We start from the raw sequence: 23,479 nt of genomic DNA, 5'->3' as shown, positions 1-23,479 counted from the left end.
ATCACGATTAGCGATGAAAATTGGCATAAAAAACCTTGTATTGTTCCGGTCGGTTTCTGTTGGTTCTTGGCATTAGGTCATGTTGTAAATAGAAAACGGCAATGGCAGGGAATAACCAGTCTTAATTATCCACTGGAAATGAACACTAAATAACTAAATGACTGGCAATCAGCGATGATACCAGGTGTTCGCCGAAAGGGTAGGCATGCCCTGCTCTATCGGTAGCCACCTCGAAAACATGTGCATGGGAAAGTATGCCTTTGTTGCCTGTCATATCCTGTATATTGACGATGAAGTGTTAAATTCCAGTGTACTGAACTGAATACTAGAACTGAGAGAAGCTGCAGAATTTGATCCCGGCAAATTTTAAGAAGAATTAAACTTAGGGATGACCATCTCGCTGTGATGTTGGAAATATCAGTCACAGATGAAGTAAGGATAAGATGTATACATGAAGAACTTGTTATTGCAACAAGGAGCGACGTTTCGGTGTAGAGTCTTGCACGCATGTGATATACAGGGTAGTGGAAGCACACCCTCACGCTCGAACGCACGCACGCACGAACGAACGAACACACACACACACACACACACATACATACATACATACACTACTGCCTAAAAATTCATTCTCCTTGAACGCGTGTAATTCGCATGTGACACGGGTGTGCAACGCGTTTGAGTCCCGTGTCACATAGTAAATCAAGTTTTATGTCTTATGTAAGACCTCTGTTATATCCAACTAGGTTTCCATTTGTACGAATTTCCCAAAAATATGTTTTATTACTCTATTAAACGTCGCTGCTAAAATTGCGAATTTTAAAACTGTCATTCTTAAAACAAATTCTGCTTTATCGCCTCTATCGTCTTATAAATAGTACACTTCCAGATAGTTATTATCATTAATGGGGGCGGTCTCGTAACGCCGAAGATCCGGGTTCGATTCCACACATGGGTACAAGCCTATTTCTGGTGTCCCCCGCCGTGATATTGCTGGAATATTGCTAAACGCGGCGTAAAACTAAACTCACTCACTATTATCATTAATGGGCGGATATGTTTACTATTGTTTAGCGTACACGTAGATTTTGTCGGGCCCTTAAACCTACGCCACGAGAATACGCCGTTACCTTCGTGACGAAGCTATGATATGGAATTTGTCCAGGGCATTCCTCGTAGTAATCAGAAAGTATTGTTCACCGGATCATCCAGGATGGTTTCAATGCCGAGTTCTATCTACAGATCACGTGTATCCCGTTGCTAAGTGTTGTCAAGAAGGATGCCACTCCGCTGTCTCCTGGTAACCATGATGCACGTGATGTACCTGTCTCATGTCACGGGGATCTTTATGTTCAAGTCCGAGTTGTGCTCCCTGACGTCCGTCCTGGCCACCGTGGACACCAACACCGTCACTGAGTGTGCCGTCCTGTGCCTACAGAACCCCCAGTGCCGGGTATTTGACCGCTATCGACGAAACTGTACTCTCTTCCCACAGCCTGACAATAACCAGTGCAAGGGGGAACAACTCTCAAGTTACTTTGTGGAGGTGGTTGATTTAATCCTCCAGCAGGTTTTGTTTTCTTGTTTCCACATCGAATGCGTTAATGTGTGTGTGTGTGTGTGTGTGTGTTTGCGTGTGTGCCCGTTTTTTTATACCTGTATTACTTGTTAAACACACTAGCATATTCAATATCCAATCACTGCTGCTACTTCTCCTCCTGTTACTACTACTAGTACCACTGCTCTTTTGGGCTTTCCGCCGTAATATTGCTGGGACATTCCTAAGAAAACACTACTACTAAGATAATAATAAGTCATCTTCTATAGCGCACAGTCTCCAAACACCAAGTGATTGCTCGCGGCGCTTATTCAGAATCTAATGATTATTTCCCCGGATAACCCAAGCTGCCTGTCAGGCGCTAAAAGGTTAGTCACATAATTTTTTCCAACCGGGTACCCATTTTCTGCTGGGTGAACAGAGGCAAGTTTGAACAAACTCACTTGCCTAAGGTGAGACCACATGTATCGCTTCGTTGTGGGGCAGGACTGAAGTCCTAGAAACTCTCAGGAGTCAAGCTGTCAAACACGGTCACCCATCGAAGGACTGTCCGAGCTCGACGTTGCTTAACTTCACTGATTCGTGACCTGAGCTCTGTGCATAGGACCACACTACTACTACTACTACTACTACTACTACTATTACTACTACTACTACTATTATTATAGGATATTTATATAGCGCACGTATCCACGCAACTAGTGCATGCTCAAGGCGCTGCTATTTTTTCCCCTCGATCACTACTACTACTACTATTATTATTGCTGTTGCAGCTACTATTACTAATACTACTACCACTCGTTCAAAATACTAAACTCCGCACCAAACACATTTGAACTGTTGTAGCCAGAGATTTTAACTATTCCCATCTAATAATCAAATATGTCTGTGTGATAGCGTGGCGACTGTCAGAATGGGGGCTACAAAGACACTGGGGACCAGTGCATCTGCGTTCACGGCTATGTGGGGGACAGCTGTGAGAGACGGATGTCAAGTGAGTAAACGTTATTAACTCATATCAACCAAGACTAATTGAATTTAACTCCAGAAAAAATGGGTAAGCAGCTTTAAGTACATAATCGAATTGGTTTGTCAAGTATCAATACATCACCAAAGAATGATCATATCTTGTTGCACTACTTTTCGTCACAATCAGGCCATTGTTATATGCTTTTCTTTTGTCCGATAATTTATTACACTGATTAACTCTCACCTGTGTTTTGTATCTAGGTTGTAGCGATGGGTTCAAGTCAAACAGCTACAACAACTTTTCAGGTGTTCTACCCGTCCAGCCGTCGACCTTCAATCATACCTTCTTTGTCCGGTGCGACATGAGGAATGGCGGGAGACTGCACGTGCAGTACCGGGAGAACCCCTCCACAGACATGTTCAGACCATGGGCGGAGTACACTGAGGGTTTTGGAAGTCTCACGGGGGACCACTGGCTTGGGAACCGCTACCTCCACACCCTCCTTTCGTCCAGGAACGTGACCTTTACCATCAGTTACGTAATTAAGAACGGCTCGACCTATTCCCGAAGTTACACCAACTTCAAAATCTTGGACGAGAACAAGGACTTCGCAATCGATTCGTTCAACCACTCTTACGGGGACTTCGGGAACGACTGCCTCACCAGCGTCATCGGGAAGCCTTTCTCAGCAAAAGACCGCGACAATGATGACCTTTCGTGGTGGACTTGTGCTTTGGAGCATAAGTCGGGTTGGTGGTTCAAAGGTTGTGATGTCGCAGCGTTTTCCTATACGATGGATCCGGCGCTGTGCAACCCTAACGGTAAACTGATTCCTACTTTAGATGGGATGAGACAGACTGATCCTGGGGAGGTTTTCTGGGACGGGTTCCCGTACTCTGTGTACAGTACGTACATCTGGCTGACTGATTAGCCATGAGATGGGACCAGTCGCGGTGATGGGACAGTATTGTTGGTTGTGTGCGTACATCAGGCTGACTGACTAGCCATGAGATTGAACCAGTTTCAAATGTGTGCCGATTGTCGTACTTCTCTGGAACAGCCTCATCCATTGTGTAAGGTTGTATTGTAAACTAGCACTGATTATTCTGCTGTTTCGTTTGTAATAAAATGAAATCCAAATGATTTTGAGCTGTTTATACTCATTTGTAGATTCAGTGGTATGCCATATTTTTTTATATAATTTTTTATTGGTTCCCAAGATTGTAATATCACAGATATACATAGCCGTGTTACATACGGCTTAAGGTAATATAACTACATGATATACAGGTAAGATATCAATATATTAATATATCCATAAACATGTATAAAATCATAAATAGACAATGTATAGATAATGTCAGGTACAAATTAATACAGTTTAGAGTCATCTTAGTACTGGGGAGAGAACTCTCCATCATTGATGGAATATGTTTGTGTCTCCTGACATCCCAAGTACACATGACACAAACTCTCATTTACAGCATTGCAAAAACAACACAAACTGTTATCAACTTTTTTTTTTTTTTACCAATTCCTTTTTTGTATAATAATAAGTCTATAAGCTTTGTTCGTCACGATATGGCTGAGATATTGCCGATGTGACGTTAAATCTTAACTCGCTTTAAGCTTTGTATCTTGTAATCCCTTTCTATATACTGTAAATATATTTTTCCAATCAAAGTCAGTTTCAGGAAATAAAAGCTGCCATTTATTACAAATGTTTGAACATTTATCAGTGCAAATAAGTTTATCATAAAAAATCCTTACTGGGATAGAGTGACTATGCCATACATAGAGAATACTACACGAGGTCTCATTACATACAAATTATACGAAACGAGTGTCCTTCCTCGGTCAGATACCATAGGAAGGTCACGAGTTTCGTATAATTCATATGTAATGAGACCGAGTGTGGTATTTTATTTATTACCCACGTCTTTCATGCATTAAATTGACAAAATAGCGTATTTTTGTTATTTTTATGGTTTATGAAATCTGTATGTCTCTGTTGGAAATTAATACACTTGTTACAATTGGTTGTTCAGAATTTAAATATTTGATTTTGATGATTACGTGGCCTGATAGAAAACAAAGATATATGATAGCAAGGTTGAGATCATATTTATTCACCTGGTAAATTCCAGATCTGTGACAGGTCGATTCGAATTTGTTTCCATTAATTGTAATTTATTCCAGTTTCAAAGTGACCCTGACGTCATCTATCTCGTCGACGGAGTCTGTGAAGATGCGGACGTAGTACAAAGCTATCCCCGAAACTGGCAGTTCAACCCTCCCAGTCCCTGAAGCGTCAGGGTTACTTCGGGACTCCGTCCTCGACAGCGCCAGCTTCACATCCGCTTCGGTCCCACTGACAGCTTCCACAACGATCTTCTTTGTTGTGTCTTTGGTCTTGATGCCAAACAGCGGTTGACGGATACTCGATACCCGGATGTTGGGGTGTTCGATTGAGGGGATCAGCATCTGAAGAAACCTGGTCAAAGGACAAGCATTAATCCCAACAGCTGTGAAGGCTGAGCTGTATATATCGGTATCCAAGCCGGCATCGTAAGCGCCACGGATAGTTGAACATGCGCCATCGACGAACCCAGTATCTTCCTTCCAGTACAACCTGTTGGCGATAAGAAAACCCTCAAACGCGTATTTGATGGGGACCATGCCGGCTACAACAATCTGGTAAAAGGCGTGGTTGAAGACGCCGCTGCTGTAGTGGACGTCCATGTCGATTTCAAAATTGTTAGCATCTTTAATTGAAACTTCATCCCTGGTGGGGTCTTCAAAATATCGCAGCGCTTCAGTTTCTGACTTTGATAAATCGAATCCGACCATCCAGTCAGTTGTTCTAACGTAGGCCTCTACAACTTCTCCTGCAATGTCAGAGAAGGCTTCATCAATCCCGCCAGACTGTCCAGAGTACTCTAACTCAGAGTTCTGCTCTGATATCGCATGTCCAAGCTCATGACCTATGACATCAGGTCCCACAACGGGATAAGTATTGTCTAGGTTTCCATCCCCAAACAACATCCTCTCCCCGTTCCAGAAAGCGTTATCAGTCACGTAACCGTAATGAACAAGAAGCCATGATGGTTGGATGTTCAGCGGTTTGGTGTCATACCAGTCTTCAAACATTTTGAAAGTTGCTGTGCCGTAGAAGAGGGCGTCGAGGACGGGGTTGCTGGCCTCGTTGATGGCGTCGTCATACCCATCAGAGCATTTGAAGCTAACAACCTCAGTCTTCGTTTCGTTTTTTGTCTGTTTCAGATCAACGACCTTGACATATTCATTTTCCAGAAAGCACGTGTCCCCCTCCACCCTCACGTCGAGACAGTAGGGGGGAGTGCTGTACACAATGGGGCCTGTCTTCGGGTTGCCACCGGTCCCCTTCACAAAGGTTGGACACTTCCCGCCAGGTGTGTCTGGAACTGTCACGGTAGGTGAGGGCGCGGTCCCAGTAGAGGTTTCCTCTGCATCCAGTTCCTCTGTACTTGTCTCCCCGGTGATGGACAAATCTGCCCCCCAGGGATCGGAATTTCGTGTTCAACCTTTTTGATTTCTTGAGAACAGAACCGTCGCAGCGATCTATGAGGTAATATGGTCTTGTCTCAGTTAATGTGTTTTCAACCAGTATGTCAGTGGCGAACACAAGATGGGCTTTCTTAGCCTTGTCAACAAATATCTTCTTGATGACTCTTTTACGCAAAATATGTATATCTAAGGCTAGTCCTTCCTCTGTAAGGAGGATGTCTTGTGCCTCCTGCTCCGTCAACTGACACAGCTCAGGGTTAGAGATGTCGTTCTTCATAGACAGCACCAGCGTCCCCGTCACGGCGCCACCAGCATATCGGCCGATGTCGTCAACGTCGGCTTCAACACTCGTCCCTATGACAGGCATGCCGTTATACAACTCCCCGTAATCTGCATCTATGGACACCATGGACGGTGGTGAATGTGTAGCGTGTTTCAAGTCTAACATCCGTATCAAGCTCTAAGACTCGGGCTATTGTTGGTCGACGATATGCCAGACGCCAGTTCCGGTGTAGTGCGTACCGGAAGCGGTTGTTGGCGTCAATCACCTGAGCTCCATCCACACGTAGCACGTGACACAAAACTGTAAAGGATAAAGAGGAGAGGAGTTTATTGTGTGCACTATCTAGATGTGTCTTCTTGACCTGATGGATTTTCAAGTCTTGAATTTAAGTCATTTGTTCAAAAATCCTTAATGGAGTTTCGAAGGTGAATCACAAGTAGCGTATGCACTAACACATTTTACATTACTTCCGAAACATTTTCATGTGTGCGTGCGTTAGTGCGTGCGCGTGTGTGTGGTTTGGAGGGGAAGATGAGGGTGTTATATAATTGGGATATTATAGACTCAATATTGTTCCGGGGCTGTGGGATAGCCCAGTTGTTAAAGCGTTGGCTCGTCACGCCGAAGACTCGGGTTCGATTCCCCACGAGCACAATGTGTGAAGCCCATTTCTGGTGCCCCCCGCCATGGTATTGCTGGAATATTCCTAAAAGCGGCGTAAACCATACTCACTCACTCAATATTGTTCCCGTCATTGATTCAGATCTAACACTTTCTTTCTCTAACGTATATTTTAACAAGACATTTAAGGACATTCTGCATCTTCGGTGAACCATCTGTAAACCTTAGTGAAATGTATTTTCCGGTGTATCCTTGCACAACCTGTCATTATATGTGTGGTGTCATACCAGTGGACTGCGCATTGGTCTAAGCACATCCTGAATACTCGTATTGTGTCACATGAGCTTCCAGTTTAGATTTTTCCAACTCAATATATTGTGATATTCTATACCTACCTGCAGTCAAAGTCAAGAGGAAGGCACACATTGTTCCGAAATATCCTGAAGACAATAACACAATTGTATCAGTACATTGTAAAGTCTTCTAGATGACTATGTCTCACTCACACACACACACGCACGCGCGCGCGCACACACACACACACACACGACGTACTACTCAACAGAAATTGAGAAGATTCGATCTTTACATAATTATGTAAATAGTTACTCTGTCAAACTGGTGGATATCGCAGCACATAGACTTCTAATTCTTTGTTTTCTATGACTCGTTTTGAAAAGTATACTTATAATATGTGTTCAAGATATGCTTGGGCAACTTTGTGCTTACAACCTCTGAGACTGTGAATGATCCTTGAGCAAGTACACATACTCATTCTGAGGTTATAACGGCAGCGTAGGTAATATATTGTGGCTGAAGCGATCACTGGCTAGCTGAAAACATGGGGTCTGTTACACATGGCTTCAGGACTGTGTGAATAGTGGAACGCGGCATAGAATCATTTAGGCGCTACGTACAAAGAGTAGTGTACTGGTAACAGAAAACATAGAAATGTGTATGTGTGCGTGTGTATGTGTGTGAGAGAGAGAGAGAAAGAGGGAGATAGAGAGAAAGAGAGAATATACAGACAAACCTAGACAGACAAACCACAGTCATCCCTAGAGGGAGTGACTTTAGGTTTACGCCGGTTTTAGCATTATTCAAGCAATATCACGGCGGGGGACATCAGAAATGGGCTTAACACGTTGTGCCCATATGGGGAACCGAACCCAGGTCATTGGCGTGCCAAGCGTACAATTTAACCACTAAGCTACCCCACCGTCCACGAGTCAGAGAGAATTTGAGATTCCTATACTCTATGACAGGTTTGTATCAAGAGTCAGTGACGCCCTCAGGTTATTACAGAGCCTTTGACAACTCACACACAATCACAACCATTACACTATATACACAAATAATCCTTATTCTTATGATAATTATGATTCCACAATGAGTAATAGTTCATTTTGAAGTTTAAATGGTAAACTGTTCAGTTCCATTCGAATAATATATAAACATACTTACCCCTTTTACAGTCATTCAGCTTGGATGGACGCTTTTAAAGACAGTTTCGAAGCAACAGTGCATAAGGTTTAACCTTTGACACATCTGGTGCCTAAATCGATATTGTACATTAAACACCATCTATTATGACTTGTACATAATAGATGCAATAAATTGTTAGAGAAGCTGATCCATTTATAATACCGTCAACACACATCGTCATAATGTCCTTAATTGGCGACATGTGATGCCCTTAAATTTGGGATTAACTGTCAAATCGATAAGACCACTGTGCTTACACGTATAAGCGATTTTTTGGGACTCATAATCTGTCCCTGGTTCCGCTTGGGAAACAGTACTTTGTTTTCGAACACACAAAAAGGTTTTCCCTGGTCCTACTGGGTGGTCTAAAAAATAATGTATTGTCTGTAAGAACGAATTCGGATTTCTTTCATAAATAGACATATTATGTTTTGAAAACTTCATTTAAATCACAATCCAGTGACCCGTAACCAAGATGTAAACATGTCATTTAAATTCATAATTCGTTGTGGAGTTTTGTTTTAAACAGAAGGTATCTTTACGCAAATTGAATTAACCTGATGAGAAAATGTGTGTGTGTGTGTGTGTGTGTGTGTGTGTGGTTGAAGGGGTTCAAACCCCCTGAACCCTCCATTGGCTCCGCCAACGCAAAAAAAATCTTCTTTGTGCAAGAGGGCGCAGGTCAGTTGTCCTTCGTCAAATGTTTCAGAACCAGCTGTCACGGAACTATGTTTGGGTTCAAAGACAGATAAGCAGTCTCTATGCAAGGAAGAGAGGACATGTTTATCTTATAACTGATTCACATTTGAAGTATAACTCAGACTTTACATATTTTGTTTTGAAAGTCAACCATACCTTAAAAGAAGTTAAGGTTAATAAGGTGTACTGCGGAAATATAATCTGAAGTATTTTCAAATCTTCAGCACATTATCTTTTCATTTCTGGTTAAATCTTAATAAATTATTTAACACTCTACCAAATAATTCTTCCCGAAGATGGCGACCCGAAGTAATGGCCTATTCCATTCGTGACCAACTCGTGTTATTCCGGGACAAGCCAAAGAGCTTGGAGGTTACGGAAAGGGGCGAGAGGTGACGAATGGGCCTATTCCGCAATATTCTGTTACCATTGATACTATTAATTACCCACAATTCCCGATCTAACAGACCATTAGAGCAATGACGAGAAGCTGAAACCCCACCCCCCAGCCCCGTTCAGTCAATATTACCTAGTTTCACAGTTTAATTTTGAAAGACACTAACGGAATTGAAAAAGAAAGTCCATTTAAATTTCAAAGAAACAGGCTAATGCAGTAATGCAGCATATAGTGGGAGTGAGTAGAATTTGTAAATGTCCTCCACATAAACGTTTCTGTAAACTTTACCGAGACTTTGAATTGTGTAGCACTAGCAACATCTCCTTCCTCATTTGACAAGTGTCCTTACTCCCTGAGGCGTAGCCTAATGGTTAAATCGTTCGCTCGTCACGCCGAGGCCCGGGTTCGATTCCCCACACGGGTACAATGTGTGAAGCCTATTTCTGGTGTCCCCAGCCGTGTTATTGCTGGAATATTGCTAAAAGCGGCGTAAAACCATACTCACTCAATCTTTGAAGATATCCATGGAACTATAATTGTCGTATGTGCTAGGAACGTACAGAAATTGATAGAACTTATTTGAGTTTTGGCGAACTGTCAAGGCATTAATTGCTCGTGTCAGCCATGCTTTCTCTGAATATAAAGAACGGCTTTCCGTGGTCGTATTATTGATTAAGGTTTCTCTTTGCGACACAGATTTGGTGGTATATTTCCCGTCCTCAGCAATGTCTCCCTCTTTGAAGGGAACTTTATACTGCTTTGTATTCCAGTACAAAAGGGGAATGGACATAGGGTTTTAGAGCCAAACCCAAAGTTTAAAGTACTGTATTCCCCGTCTGGATCCGCCTATGGTCCACACACGTGGCATTGTTTAACCTGTCACCAATTTCATCAAACAATTAATTCTGTGATGTTTACATATAAAGGTTATGTTCTACGAGGTTTTGATAATGGGAACAGCTGCTGGGTTTCTTTCAGGTGGGACAGGAAGACTTCAGGTAATTTTTTATTGAGACAGAATGGGTCTATTGTTTGTGACACTAGTTCTGTATCAGGCCACTGTGGCGATTATGACTGGCAGCAAATTTGTTGAGGCGCTCATAAAATATATCACGTTGGTCTATGGGACCTTGGGATACTCCAAAGCGTGAGGGCATTCCTTCAGCATTTGCAGGCATTTGTAACTTTGCAGAACTGCAGGCAAATTCCGCATGTTTCTATCCTTGAACATATGCTAGTAGACAAAAATATGTTCTTGGTAAGTGGTGCCTGGCTTTCTTCATACCCTTGCAGCTTGCCACCTTTGGGTAGTTTCACAATACGGGACTCACCCTCAGTAGCATAAGGCTTGGTTCCTCTTTACAAGCAAATGATCAATATTAATCTACTAAAACCTTGCTGGCCTTGAACAGACTACAACAGACATTGTACATCATAATGGATATATTTCATAATAAACAGTCAGAATTGCATGCAGATGAGAACTGCTCCTGTGATAAGAAAACAACAACATAAGAAACAGACTGACAGACTGAAATCATTTACAACATAGCCATGGGATAAGCTGTTGATATTTCACTATTTAATAACACTTGATACACAAAACAAATATTTATACCATAGATGGGAAACCTTGTTCATCTTCAACTTGCTTAATAATACATAAGTATAATTATTCATAACACATATAGGACAACCAGTTGATGTTTTTCTTTTAATATAAGTTGGTACATACTGCCAGTGTATTGGTACTCAGCAATATTCCTAATACAAAATGAGGTTACTATCAAATTCTTGTCAGGGTAAAATGCCCAATATTTCTTGTCTCTGTGTCTGCATGCATGTACATTAATTTGTATGACTAAACATTGTCCAATCTGGATTTTATCCATATCATTATGGACCACAGCAGTTATGTCATCATAACTTGGACGGATGAGAATATTCATGTTTCTGGACAGGTTGAGTATAATCACTCCTCTGAACATGCTACATCTGAGAGCATTCATCCTTCTCAAAAGGCTCTGATGGAATATTCTTCGAATTTCCTCTGCACAAGTCTGGCTGGGAATTGGACAGGCTCTGGCTGAGAAAATTCATCCCTGTAGACAGACCCTGACTGGGAATATCCATCGTTTTTGGACAGGCTCTGGCTGAGAATATTCATCCCTCTGGACAGTCCAATGGTTGAGAATATTCATCCCTCTGGACAGCCCATTGGCTGAGAATATTCATCCCTCTGGACAGACCCTGGCTGAGAATATTCATCCCTCTGGACCGGCCCTGGATGGGAATATTCATCCCTCTGGACCGGCCCTGGATGGGAATATTCATCCCTCTGGACCGGCCCTGGATGGGAATATTCATCCCTCTGGACCGGCTCTGGCTGGGAATATTCATCCCTCTGGACCGGCCCTGGATGGGAATATTCATCCCTCTGGACCGGCCCTGGATGGGAATATTCATCCCTCTGGACCGGATCTAGCTGAGAATATTCATCCCTCTGGACCGGCTCTGGCTGAGAATATTCATCCCTCTGGACAGACAGACTGGGAATATTCATCCCTCTGACCGGCTCTGACTGGGAATATTCATCCCTCTGGACCGGCTCTGGCTGAGAATATTCATCCCTCTGGACCGCTCTGACTGGGAATATTCATCCCTCTCTGGCTCTGACTGGGAATATTCATCCCTCTGGACCGGCTCTGGCTGAGAATATTCATCCTCTGGACCGCCCTGGATGGGAATATTCATCCCTCTGGACCGGCCCTGGATGGGAATATTCATCCCTCTGGACCGGCCCTGGATGGGAATATTCATCCCTCTGGACAGACCCTGACTGGGAATATTCATCCCTCTGGACTTGCTCTGGCTGAGAATATTCATCCCTCTGGACCGGCTCTGGCTGAGAATATTCATCCCTCTGGACCGGCTCTGGCTGAGAATATTCATCCCTCTGGACCGGCCCTGGATGGGAATATTCATCCCTCTGGACCGGCTCTGGCTGGGAATATTCATCCCTCTGGACCGGCTCTGGCTGAGAATATTCATCCCTCTGGACAGACCCTGACTGGGAATATTCATCCCTCTGGACCGGCTCTGGCTGGGAATATTCATCCCTCTGGACCGGCTCTGGCTGAGAATATTCATCCCTCTGGACCGGCCCTGGATGGGAATATTCATCCCTCTGGACCGGCCCTGGATGGGAATATTCATCCTCTGGACCGGCTCTGACTGGGAATATTCATCCTCTGGACCGACTCTGGCTGAGAATATTCATCCCTCTGGACCGGCTCTGACTGGGAATATTCATCCCTCTGGACCGGCTCTGACTGGGAATATTCATCCCTCTGGACCGGCTCTGGCTGAGAATATTCATCCCTCTGGACCGGCTCTGGATGGGAATATTCATCCCTCTGGACCGGCTCTGGCTGGGAATATTCATCCCTCTGGACCGGCCCTGGATGGGAATATTCATCCCTCTGGACAGACCCTGACTGGGAATATTCATCCCTCTGGACTGGCTCTGGCTGAGAATATTCATCCCTCTGGACCGGCTCTGGCTGAGAATATTCATCCCTCTGGACCGGCTCTGGCTGAGAATATTCATCCCTCTGGACCGGCTCTGACTGGGAATATTCATCCCTCTGGACCGGCTCTGACTGAGAATATTCATCCCTCTGGACAGCCCTGACTGGGAATATTCATCCCTCTGGACAGACCCTGACTGGGAATATTCATCCCTCTGGACAGACCCTGACTGGGAATATTCATCCCTCTGGACCGGCTCTGGCTGAGAATATTCATCCCTCTGGACAGACTCCAGACTGGGAATATTCATCCCTCTGGACCGGCTCTGACTGGGAATATTCATCCCTCTGGACCGGCTCTGGCTGAGAATATTCATCCCTCTGGACCGGCTCTGGCTGAGAATATTCATCCCTCTGGACAGACCCAGACTGGGAATATTCATCCCTCTGGACCGGCTCTGACTGGGAATATTCATCCCTCTGGACCGGCCCTGGCTGGGAATATTCATCCCTCTGGACCGGCTCTGACTGGGAATATTCATCCCTCTGGACCGGCTCTGGCTGGGAATATTCATCCCTCTGGACCGGCTCTGACTGAGAATATTCATCCCTCTGGACCGGCTCTGACTGAGAATATTCATCCCTCTGGACGGCTCTGACTGGGAATATTCATCCCTCTGGACCGGCTCTGACTGGGAATATTCATCCTCTGGACAGGCTCTGACTGGGAATATTCATCCTCTGGACAGACCTCAGACTGGGAATATTCATCCCTCTGGACCGGCTCTGGCTGAGAATATTCATCCCTCTGGACCGGCTCTGGCTGAGAATATTCATCCCTCTGGACCGGCTCTGACTGGGAATATTCATCCCTCTGGACAGACCCAGACTGGGAATATTCATCCCTCTGGACAGACCCAGACTGGGAATATTCATCCCTCTGGACAGACCCTGACTGGGAATATTCATCCCTCTGGACCGGCTCTGGCTGAGAATATTCATCCCTCTGGACGGCTCTGGCTGAGAATATTCATCCCTCTGGACCGACCCTGACTGGGAATATTCATCCCTCTGGACCGGCTCTGACTGGGAATATTCATCCCTCTGGACAGACCCAGACTGGGAATATTCATCCCTCTGGACCGGCCCTGGCTGAGAATATTCATCCCTCTGGACCGGCTCTGGCTGAGAATATTCATCCCTCTGGACCGGCCCTGGCTGAGAATATTCATCCCTCTGGACCGGCTCTGGCTGAGAATATTCATCCCTCTGGACCGGCCCTGGATGGGAATATTCATCCCTCTGGACAGACCCTGACTGGGAATATTCATCCCTCTGGACCCGGCTCTGACTGGGAATATTCATCCCTCTGGACAGACCCTGGCTGGGAATATTCATCCCTCTGGACCGGCTCTGGCTGAGAATATTCATCCCTCTGGACCGGCTCTGACTGGGAATATTCATCCCTCTGGACCGGCTCTGACTGGGAATATTCATCCCTCTGGACCGGCTCTGACTGGGAATATTCATCCCTCTGGACCGGCCCTGGATGGGAATATTCATCCCTCTGGACCGGCCCTGGCTGAGAATATTCATCCCTCTGGACCGGCTCTGGCTGAGAATATTCATCCCTCTGGACCGGCTCTGGCTGAGAATATTCATCCCTCTGGACCGGCTCTGACTGGGAATATTCATCCCTCTGGACCGGCTCTGGCTGAGAATATTCATCCCTCTGGACCGACCCCAGACTGGGAATATTCATCCCTCTGGACCGGCTCTGGCTGAGAATATTCATCCCTCTGGACCGGCCCTGGATGGGAATATTCATCCCTCTGGACCGGCTCTGGCTGAGAATATTCATCCCTCTGGACAGACCCTGACTGGGAATATTCATCCCCATTGACCGGCCCTGGATGGGAATATTCATCCCTCTGGACCGGCTCTGGCTGAGAATATTCATCCCTCTGGACAGACCCTGGATGGGAATATTCATCCCCATGGACCGGCCCTGGATGGGAATATTCATCCCTCTGGACAGGCTCTGGCTGAGAATATTCATCCCTCTGGACAGACCCTGGATGGGAATATTCATCCCCATGGACCGGCCCTGGATGGGAATATTCATCCCTCTGGACCGGCTCTGGCTGAGAATATTCATCCCTCTGGACCGGCTCTGGCTGAGAATATTCATCCCTCTGGACCGGCTCTGGCTGAGAATATTCATCCCTCTGGACCGGCCCTGGCTGAGAATATTCATCCCTCTGGACCGGCTCTGGCTGAGAATATTCATCCCTCTGGACCGGCTCTGGCTGAGAATATTCATCCCTCTGGACCGGCCCTGGATGGGAATATTCATCCCTCTGGACCGGCTCTGGCTGAGAATATTCATCCCTCTGGACAGACCCTGGATGGGAATATTCATCCCCATGGACCGGCCCTGGATGGGAATATTCATCCCCATGGACAGGCCCTGGTCTGGAATCTTCATCCCTCTGCACAGGGTCTGATTAGGAATGTTCATCACTCTCAACATGCCCTGGCTGGGAATATTCGTCCCATTCAAGATGCTATGTCAAGAGAGTATTCATATTAGGCCCTGGCTGACATATTTTATTTTCTTCAATAGATACTGACTGAGATAATGCACTTGGAACTGTCCTGAGAACATGCATAATCATGTACAAGCACTGGCTGGAATATTCATTCCTTTTGAGAGGCCCTGGGAAAGAATACATATTTCTTGAATAGGTCTTCACTTGAAAAGCTCAAGAACAAGATTAAACATGTTCCTTAACATGTAGTAACTGTGAAACTTCATGATCCTGAACAGGTCCAGTCTGGGGATATCCATGTCCTTGAACTTTGTACTTTGACCCTTGTTGTGGGTCATACTGAGGAGGGTAGTCAGGTGGTCTTTCATACATAACTTGCTCCTTTGGCTGATAAACCACTACAGGAGCGGCTTGACTTCCCCCAGAAGAACCCCCAGAACCTTTTGACAGAGGTCTCCTGATGATACAGAATATGATGATGATGATGACAACCAACAGTACGAGGACTCCTACTACGGCACCAACAACAGCTCCTACATTCCCGAGGGCTCCAGTCTGACCTGAAACTGTGCAATGATATTAGGAGGAGTGAGGTGAGGTGAAAATTTGGTTTTACGTCGTACTTGAGAATATTTCGCTCATATGACGACGTGCATGCGTGTGTATGTGTATGTGCGGCTGCTTGTACTAGCCCAGACTTAAGCTGGTTTTATAGTGCTAGCCTACTGAGATACCATTGAGAAGCATGAATACCCCACTCAGACATATTATACTGACTCCGAGGCGACCAGTCCTTGTTGTACCCATTAATGCCGAGAGCCAGGCAGGGACCAACAAGTACCATATTTTAACGTCTTATGGTATGACACGGTCGGGGATCGAACCCGCGACCTTCCGCTCTCCGGGCGGACGCTCTAACCACTACACCACGGAGGCGGTCTTATTAGGAGGAGTAGTGGAATGGGTTTTAAAGACGAAACATATGAATACATCTGATAATCTTCACAGGGTTTGCTACATGTATTCTCATTTCTGAAATCTCCAAATCTAGATGCCGTTAAAGTCCTTATCCTGCATCATCATTTGCAATGGATTAAATATCTTTCATACCAAATATACCCCCCACGCTTTATTTTGTTTACCCAAGAGTATTAATTCCAGCAACAAACATTTAGAAGTAGAATCATGTCACATGTCAATCATCTTGTCACAAGTAATTGGATTTAAATTCTGTGGCATGTTATGTTTGTGTATGCGTTGAGTAAGTACCTTGTTCATCATGTCTGGCATCTGTCCAGTACTTCAGCCTGAAGCCATCACCTGACTGATCCTCGTTAGTGTGGAAGACAATTGTCAGGTATTGGTGGCTGGAGTGTATTGTTTCTGACTGGTCGATGTCCTGACACCATTTACCCAACTGGACACCTGTTGTCTCAGACATGCCTGAGAAGAGAATAAGCAAAGGCGGATACATCTTTTTGAGAAAGAGGGCGTGCACAGTTTATTTTCACCCATTTTCATGACAGTTTTAAATAAACTTTCACACACGCACGCACGTACGCACACCTGGATCTGCAAATGAATGTGCGCTGTACTACAGTCCTTGACTTCCCTCACTTAGTTACCAGGTGCTAGCAGCAAGACAATAGAACCATTATATGTGATAGCCTTGCACTGACACACCACAGGGCCACAACAGGCCAGCAATATGATGTTGCACCAATACAACAAGAATCCATCAAACTGAAAAGAAGCATTTCGCATGATCTTGCTATTTCCACTGCAACAGTTTATTGATATGCGATTACTACAACTAAATCCATTACTAAAACTAAATAAACTATATTACAAACACAAGTCGAGATACAGATTGTACATAGGTCCGGACATACCATTTTGATTAACGATTAACATGCATAGGTTGGGCTGTTATGATTAACTTGCATTGATTAGGGCTGTTATGATTAACTTGCATAGCGGCTTGGGCTGTTACGATTAACTTGCATAGCGGCGAGGGCTGTTATGGCTGCATAGCGGCAGGGCTGTTAGGGGATTAACTTGCATAGCGATGAGGGGAGGCTGTTATGATTAACTTGCATAGCTGCATGAGGGCTGTTATGATTAACTTGCATAGGGCTGTTATGATTAACTTGCATAGCGATGAGGGCTGTTATGATTAACTTGCATAGCTTAACCAGGGCTGTTATGATTAACTTGCATAGCCGCATGAGGGCTGTTATGATTAACTTGCATAGCGATGAGGGCTTGCATTTACTCGAGGGCTAGTTATGATTAACTCTGCATAGCGATGAGGGCTGTTATGATTAACTTGCATAGCGATGAGGGCTGTTATGATTAACTTGCATAGCTTAATTTGGGCACATTACGATTAACTTGCATAGCGGACGAGGGCTGTTATGATTAACTTGCATAGCTTAATGAGGGCTGTTATGATTAACTTGCATAGCGAGAGGGCTGTTATGATTAACTCTGCATAGCGATGAGGGCTGTTATGATTAACTGTGCATAGCGATGAGGGCTGTTATGATTAACTTGCATAGCTTAATGAGGGCTGTTATGATTAACTTGCATAGCTTAACGAGGGCTGTTATGATTAACTTGCATAGCTTAAATTCCAGGGCTGTTATGATTAACTCTGCATAGCTGATAGAGGGCTGCGTTATGATTAACTTGCATAAGCGACATATTTGGCGAGGGCTGTTATGATTAACTTGCATAGCTTAATTTCCAGGGCTGTTATGATAGCGGCGAGGGCTGTTATGACTAACTTGCATAGCGATGAGGGCTGTTATGATTAACTTGCATAGCGATGAGGGCTGTTATGATTAACTTGCATAGCTGTTAATGACTTGGGCTGTTATGATTAACTTGCATAGCGACGAGGGCTGTTATGATTAACATACCAGCGAGGGCTGTTATGATTAACTTGCATAGCCATGAGGGCTGTTATGATTAACTTGCATAGCGATGAGGGCTGCTATGATTAACTAGCGGCGAGAGCTGTTATGATTAACTTGCATTGAGGGCTGTTATGATTAACTTGCATAGCTTAATGAGGGCTGTTATGATTAACTTGCATAGCGACTTGGGCTGTTATGATTAACTTGCATAGCGACTTGGGCTGTTATGATTAACTTGCATAGCGACTTGAGCTGTTTTGATTCACTTGCATAGCAACCAGGCTTGTTATGATTCAGTTGCATAGTGACTTGGGCTGTTATGATTAACTTGCATAGCCGATAGGGCTGTTATGATAACTTGCATTGTTTTGATTCACTTGCATAGCAACCAGGCTTGTTATGATTCAGTTGCATAGTGACTTGGGCTGTTATGATTCAGTTGCATAGCGACTTGGGCTGTTTTGATTCACTTGCGTGTTCAGTTAATTGAACCATAACCTTCATATATTCCAATCATTATTTGCTATTACTAAACCCAGATATTCATGAATTTTATAAAAAAAGGAGTGTTCTTACTTGAATTTGGGTGTTACTTGATAATAAAATTTGAAAAGTCCAACTCAGGCAGAAGGGCAGAATAATCATGATAACAGTCAATGCACATTTATATGTGACACCCACCATCATAGGCAGCTAGATAGTCATCCGTGCACCCGTCGGAGTAAACGATACTTGCTAGAACGACCTTAAACATAACGACATGGTTCTCGCTGCCACTGTCGATGAGCCATGTGCAGTGAAGACTCCTGCAGAACACAAACCAAGGAATTAACTTGCAAACATTCCAAACACAATATTGTAAAATTGGTTTCTAGCCTAACAAACAAAACATGAGTTGATGAAGTGTATTTATACAGTGTGCTTTCCCAGAACACAATGGTTTTCCTACTAGTCAAAATTTCAAAGCCATAAGTCTACATAAGACACCGTGAGAGTAGTAGTGGAGTAAAATATTACATCAATCCAGTTAAGCAATGTCATTTCAATCAAGTAAAATTTTAAATGTTTTTATTGAGAGAACCATACTATTTCAAGTGGCTGCCTCTGTTAGTCTATATTCTGATAAACACAAGTTCCCTGGAATTGCGCCCTAGCAATGTACACATGTCGTAAGATGATTCTTTGGCCAAGACATTCAACTATGTATTTTTCACGTGTTTCCCATCTCACATCCTACCCATCCTCCTTCTGGTCGAGGTTTGAGGTGAGGTGAAATGGGGTTTAACGTTGCACTTAAGATTATTTCACTCATTTGACGACGTGCATGTATGTGTATGTGTGGCTGCTTGTACTAGCCCAGACTTAAGCTGGTTTTATAGTGCTAGCCCACTGAGATACCATGCCACAGTGAAGCATGAATACCCCACTTAGACACATTATACTGACTCCGAGCCGACCAGTCCTTGTTGTACCCATTAATGCAGAGTACCAGGCATGGACCAGCAAGTACCATATTTTAACGTGGTTTGGTATGAGGGTTAGCTTTAAGACGAGAAACATACAAAAATATGAAAAGGCTTAATAGGCACCTGTCACACGACTGGAATATTTGCTACATGCTAATGTAAACAAGAGACAAAGGCACAATTGCACACACGCACGCACACAAGTTAGATACATAGAGAATACTAAACAATGTCCAATACAATACCAGATTTATGAAACGAGTGACTGGTTTGGTATCTAATGAGTGAAAGTGAGTTAGATACCAATACCATTCACTTGTTTCATAAATATGGTATTACAAGGGATGTCGTTTAGTATTCTATTTATTACTGACCCAACATTAGCAAAATAATATCCCAGAATTCAACTTACAGAACGAGTGGATTACGCCATCATAACTGGGGTCACGCGTGTGAATACGTTTCATTTATGATTTTCTACATTAGTCTATTTAATCTGATTTCTTAAAATTAAACAAAGGGTATGAAAAAGGGACCATATGACTTCAATCAACATTATTTTTTTATATAAATGCTATTACATGCAGCCGAGCAAAGAACAGTTGAAACGTCTTTCCTAAGAATTCTATGACTGCATTATACCCGCACAACTGGGTCTTAAGTATACTCTGTCATGTGACTCAGTGCAAATAGTTGTGTAATAACATCGTAGATTGTAATAACAATTGTAATAGCTTCAACAGGTGAGTAATATAAACTTATCACAAAAGACTGACTGAGTTTGGTTTTACGCCGCTTTTAGCAATATTCCAGCAACATCATATGGGCTTCACACATTGTACCCATGTGGGGATTTGAACCCGGGTCTTCGGCGTGACGAGCCAACGCTTTCACCATTAGGCTACCCCACCACCCCTTATCACAAAAGAATGTGCACGTTCCTGTTTTGTTTGTTTACACAGACTTGGTCTAATAATTCCCAGGTGGTCGTCATACGGCTGGCATGAAGTTCTATTATCGAGTGTAGTGCTTTAATCCAACCATTTATCTGGTATACCTACGGTGCATATTGACTTGGGTATGAGGGTGAGAGGAGGGAAGATGGGTGTTCCTTCGCCATGCGATCTTTTGGGGTACATCTTTCTTCGGACGCTAAAATCATAGATACAAGATCAAGAACGTAAATGTATTGGTACACACAAAAGATTAGTATCTGCATATATCTATCTTTGATAGAAACAAATAAACCCATTTAAATTGAAAATGACTGACTGACTGAGTTTAGTTTTTATGCCGCTTTTAGCAATATTCCAACAACATCACGGCAAGGGACACCAGAAATGGGCTTCACACATTGTGCCCATGTGGGGATTCGAACCCGGATCATCGGCGTGACGAGCCAACGCTTTAACCATTAGGCTACCCCACCGCCCCTAAATTGAAAATGGACCCTAGTGGGATGGGCCAGTGGAAATCTAGCCTTGCTTCTTGTAGGGCTTTTGCATTGCAGGCAGGGCTTGGCAGTAGGGAAAATAATGTGGTTCAGGGACTGTGAGACAGACTAACAAAAGATATGAGTGAGTGAGTGAGTATGTGAGTTATATCACAAAAAAACTTATCAGAGAGAAACTGGGATTTAAACCTGGACACTGTTTTTTTCCATGGCATGACCACTTGATACCAGTGTGTGAAATAGCCACTGGCCAACTAGCCCATCGCTAGTAAAATTCCAGTCAGGCTAGTAAATCTCCACAGTCACTGACCCAACTGGCTAATGAATTTTCATGGGTTCGTTTAGTAATTATATCACTTTCTCAGATGTGTTAAGTTATAAAAATGTTCAGCATATTAGCAGCTTAGTGATAAAACCCATGTCTACATTCACATGTCGAGCTAGTGAATTATTTTGTGGGCTAGTAACTTTCAGGCATAGCTAGCCCAACTGGCTAGCAAAATTCGGAAACTATTTTGCACACTGCTTGATACACTGCTGTGCACAGAGCGCAGGTCACGAATCAGTTGAAGTTAAGCAGCGGGCGAGCTCGGACAGTCCTTGGATGGGTGACCGTGTTTGACAGCTTGACTCCTGAGAGTTTCTAGGACTTCCATCCTGCCCCACAATGAAGCACATGTGATACATGTGGTCTCACCTCAGGCAAGTGAGTTTGTTCAAAATTGCCTTTGTTCACCCAGCAGAATATGGGTACCCGGTTGGATAAAGTCATGTGACTATAACCTTCTCGCACCTAACAGGCAGCTTGGGTTATCTGGGGTAATAATAATCAGGGTGTTAGCACTTTGAGCATGCTTTGTTGCATGGAGATCAGCGCATTATAAGACTTCAAATTATTATTATTATACCCTGTTTTTGTACACCATCACATTTGTATGGCTCAGTCTACATGCTCCTGGCAAGTATTGATTCAGTAAATACGTTTCTCAGTACAGTGAAACTGCCAGTTATACTTGGATCCCAACATGCTGAGTAGGTGCATGTATTTACACAACAATATTGTGAGAGGATCGGTTGGTCAACATGGCTGATGCATGTATAGTGAGAGGATCGGTTGGTCGACATGGCTGATGCATGTATTGTGAGAGGATCGGTTGGTCGACATGGCTGATGCATGTCATCATATCCCAATTGCGTACATCGATGCTCATCATGTTGATCACCGGATTGTCTGGTCCAGACTCGATTATTTACAAACCTCCATCACATAGCTGGAATATTGCTGAGTGCAGCATTAAACAACAAACAAACACATATAATGATTGCCAAAACATATCAGCCATTGTCGCTCACAATTTGGAATATTCTATGCCTCCAGAAATGTATGTTATTAATATAACATATTGTCCTGGGTGCCATTGTACAAAGCGATCTTAGAGCTAAGATGACCATAACTCCCATACCTTAACATAGACATAAGGTAGCCTTAGCGCTAAGGTGACCATAACTCCCATACCTTAACATAGACATAAGGTGACCGTAACTCCCATACCTTAACATAGACATAAGGTAGCCTTAGCGCTAAGGTGACCATAACTCCCATACCTTAACATAGACTTAAGGTAGTCATAGCGCTAAGGTGACTGTAACTCCCATACCTTAACATAGACATAAGGTAGCCTTATCGCTAAGGTGACTGTAACTCCCATACCTTAACATAGACATAAGGTAGTCATAGAGCTAAGGTGACCGTAACTCCCATACCTTAAGATAGACTTAAGGTAGTCATAGCGTTAAGGTGACTGTAACTCCCATACCTTAACATAGACATAAGGTAGCCTTAGCGCTAAGGTGACCGTAACTCCCATAGCTTAACATAGACATAAGGTAGCCTTATCGCTGAGATGACCATAACTCCCATAGCTTAACATAGACATAAGGTAGCCTTAGCGCTAAGGTGACCGTAACTCCCATAGCTTAACATAGACATAAGGTAGC

General features: G+C 43.9%; 3 protein-coding genes across 3 annotated transcripts in view; 1 reads left to right on the top strand and 2 right to left on the bottom strand.

The window, feature by feature from the left end:
* Window positions 1-1,279: 1,279 nt before the first annotated feature.
* LOC124291635 (ryncolin-4-like) lies at window positions 1,280-3,459 on the top strand. Its single transcript, XM_046728686.1, has 3 exons — window positions 1,280-1,570; window positions 2,456-2,552; window positions 2,789-3,459. Exons 1-3 carry the CDS (start codon window positions 1,280-1,282, stop codon window positions 3,457-3,459), a joined length of 1,059 nt encoding a protein of 352 aa, XP_046584642.1.
* Window positions 3,460-4,711: 1,252 nt separating this feature from the next.
* LOC124291634 (neutral protease-like) lies at window positions 4,712-6,441 on the bottom strand. The gene is made up of 2 exons (XM_046728685.1): window positions 6,246-6,441; window positions 4,712-6,058 (listed from the first exon to the last, which is right to left on the bottom strand). The coding sequence occupies exons 1-2, from the start codon at window positions 6,439-6,441 to the stop codon at window positions 4,719-4,721; spliced, it is 1,536 nt and encodes a 511-aa protein (XP_046584641.1). The 3' UTR covers window positions 4,712-4,718.
* A 9,245-nt stretch (window positions 6,442-15,686) lies between these two features.
* The window catches only part of LOC124291657 (cubilin homolog), a 10,521-nt gene continuing 2,728 nt past the window's right edge, over window positions 15,687-23,479 (bottom strand). Inside the window, exons 3-6 of the mRNA XM_046728708.1 lie at window positions 21,090-21,180; window positions 19,244-19,368; window positions 16,911-17,084; window positions 15,687-16,201 (exon numbers count right to left, since the gene is read on the bottom strand). Of these exons, the coding sequence (XP_046584664.1) occupies window positions 15,867-16,201; window positions 16,911-17,084; window positions 19,244-19,368; window positions 21,090-21,180 (725 nt within the window). The 3' untranslated portion in view covers window positions 15,687-15,866. The remainder of the gene's footprint in view (window positions 16,202-16,910; window positions 17,085-19,243; window positions 19,369-21,089; window positions 21,181-23,479) is intronic.

Source organism: Haliotis rubra, unplaced genomic scaffold, assembly GCF_003918875.1.
Source record: "Haliotis rubra isolate DU_JTF1 unplaced genomic scaffold, ASM391887v1 Scf499, whole genome shotgun sequence".
Classification (NCBI taxonomy): domain Eukaryota; kingdom Metazoa; phylum Mollusca; class Gastropoda; order Lepetellida; family Haliotidae; genus Haliotis; species Haliotis rubra.
This window is presented reverse-complemented; position numbering and strand designations above follow the sequence as displayed.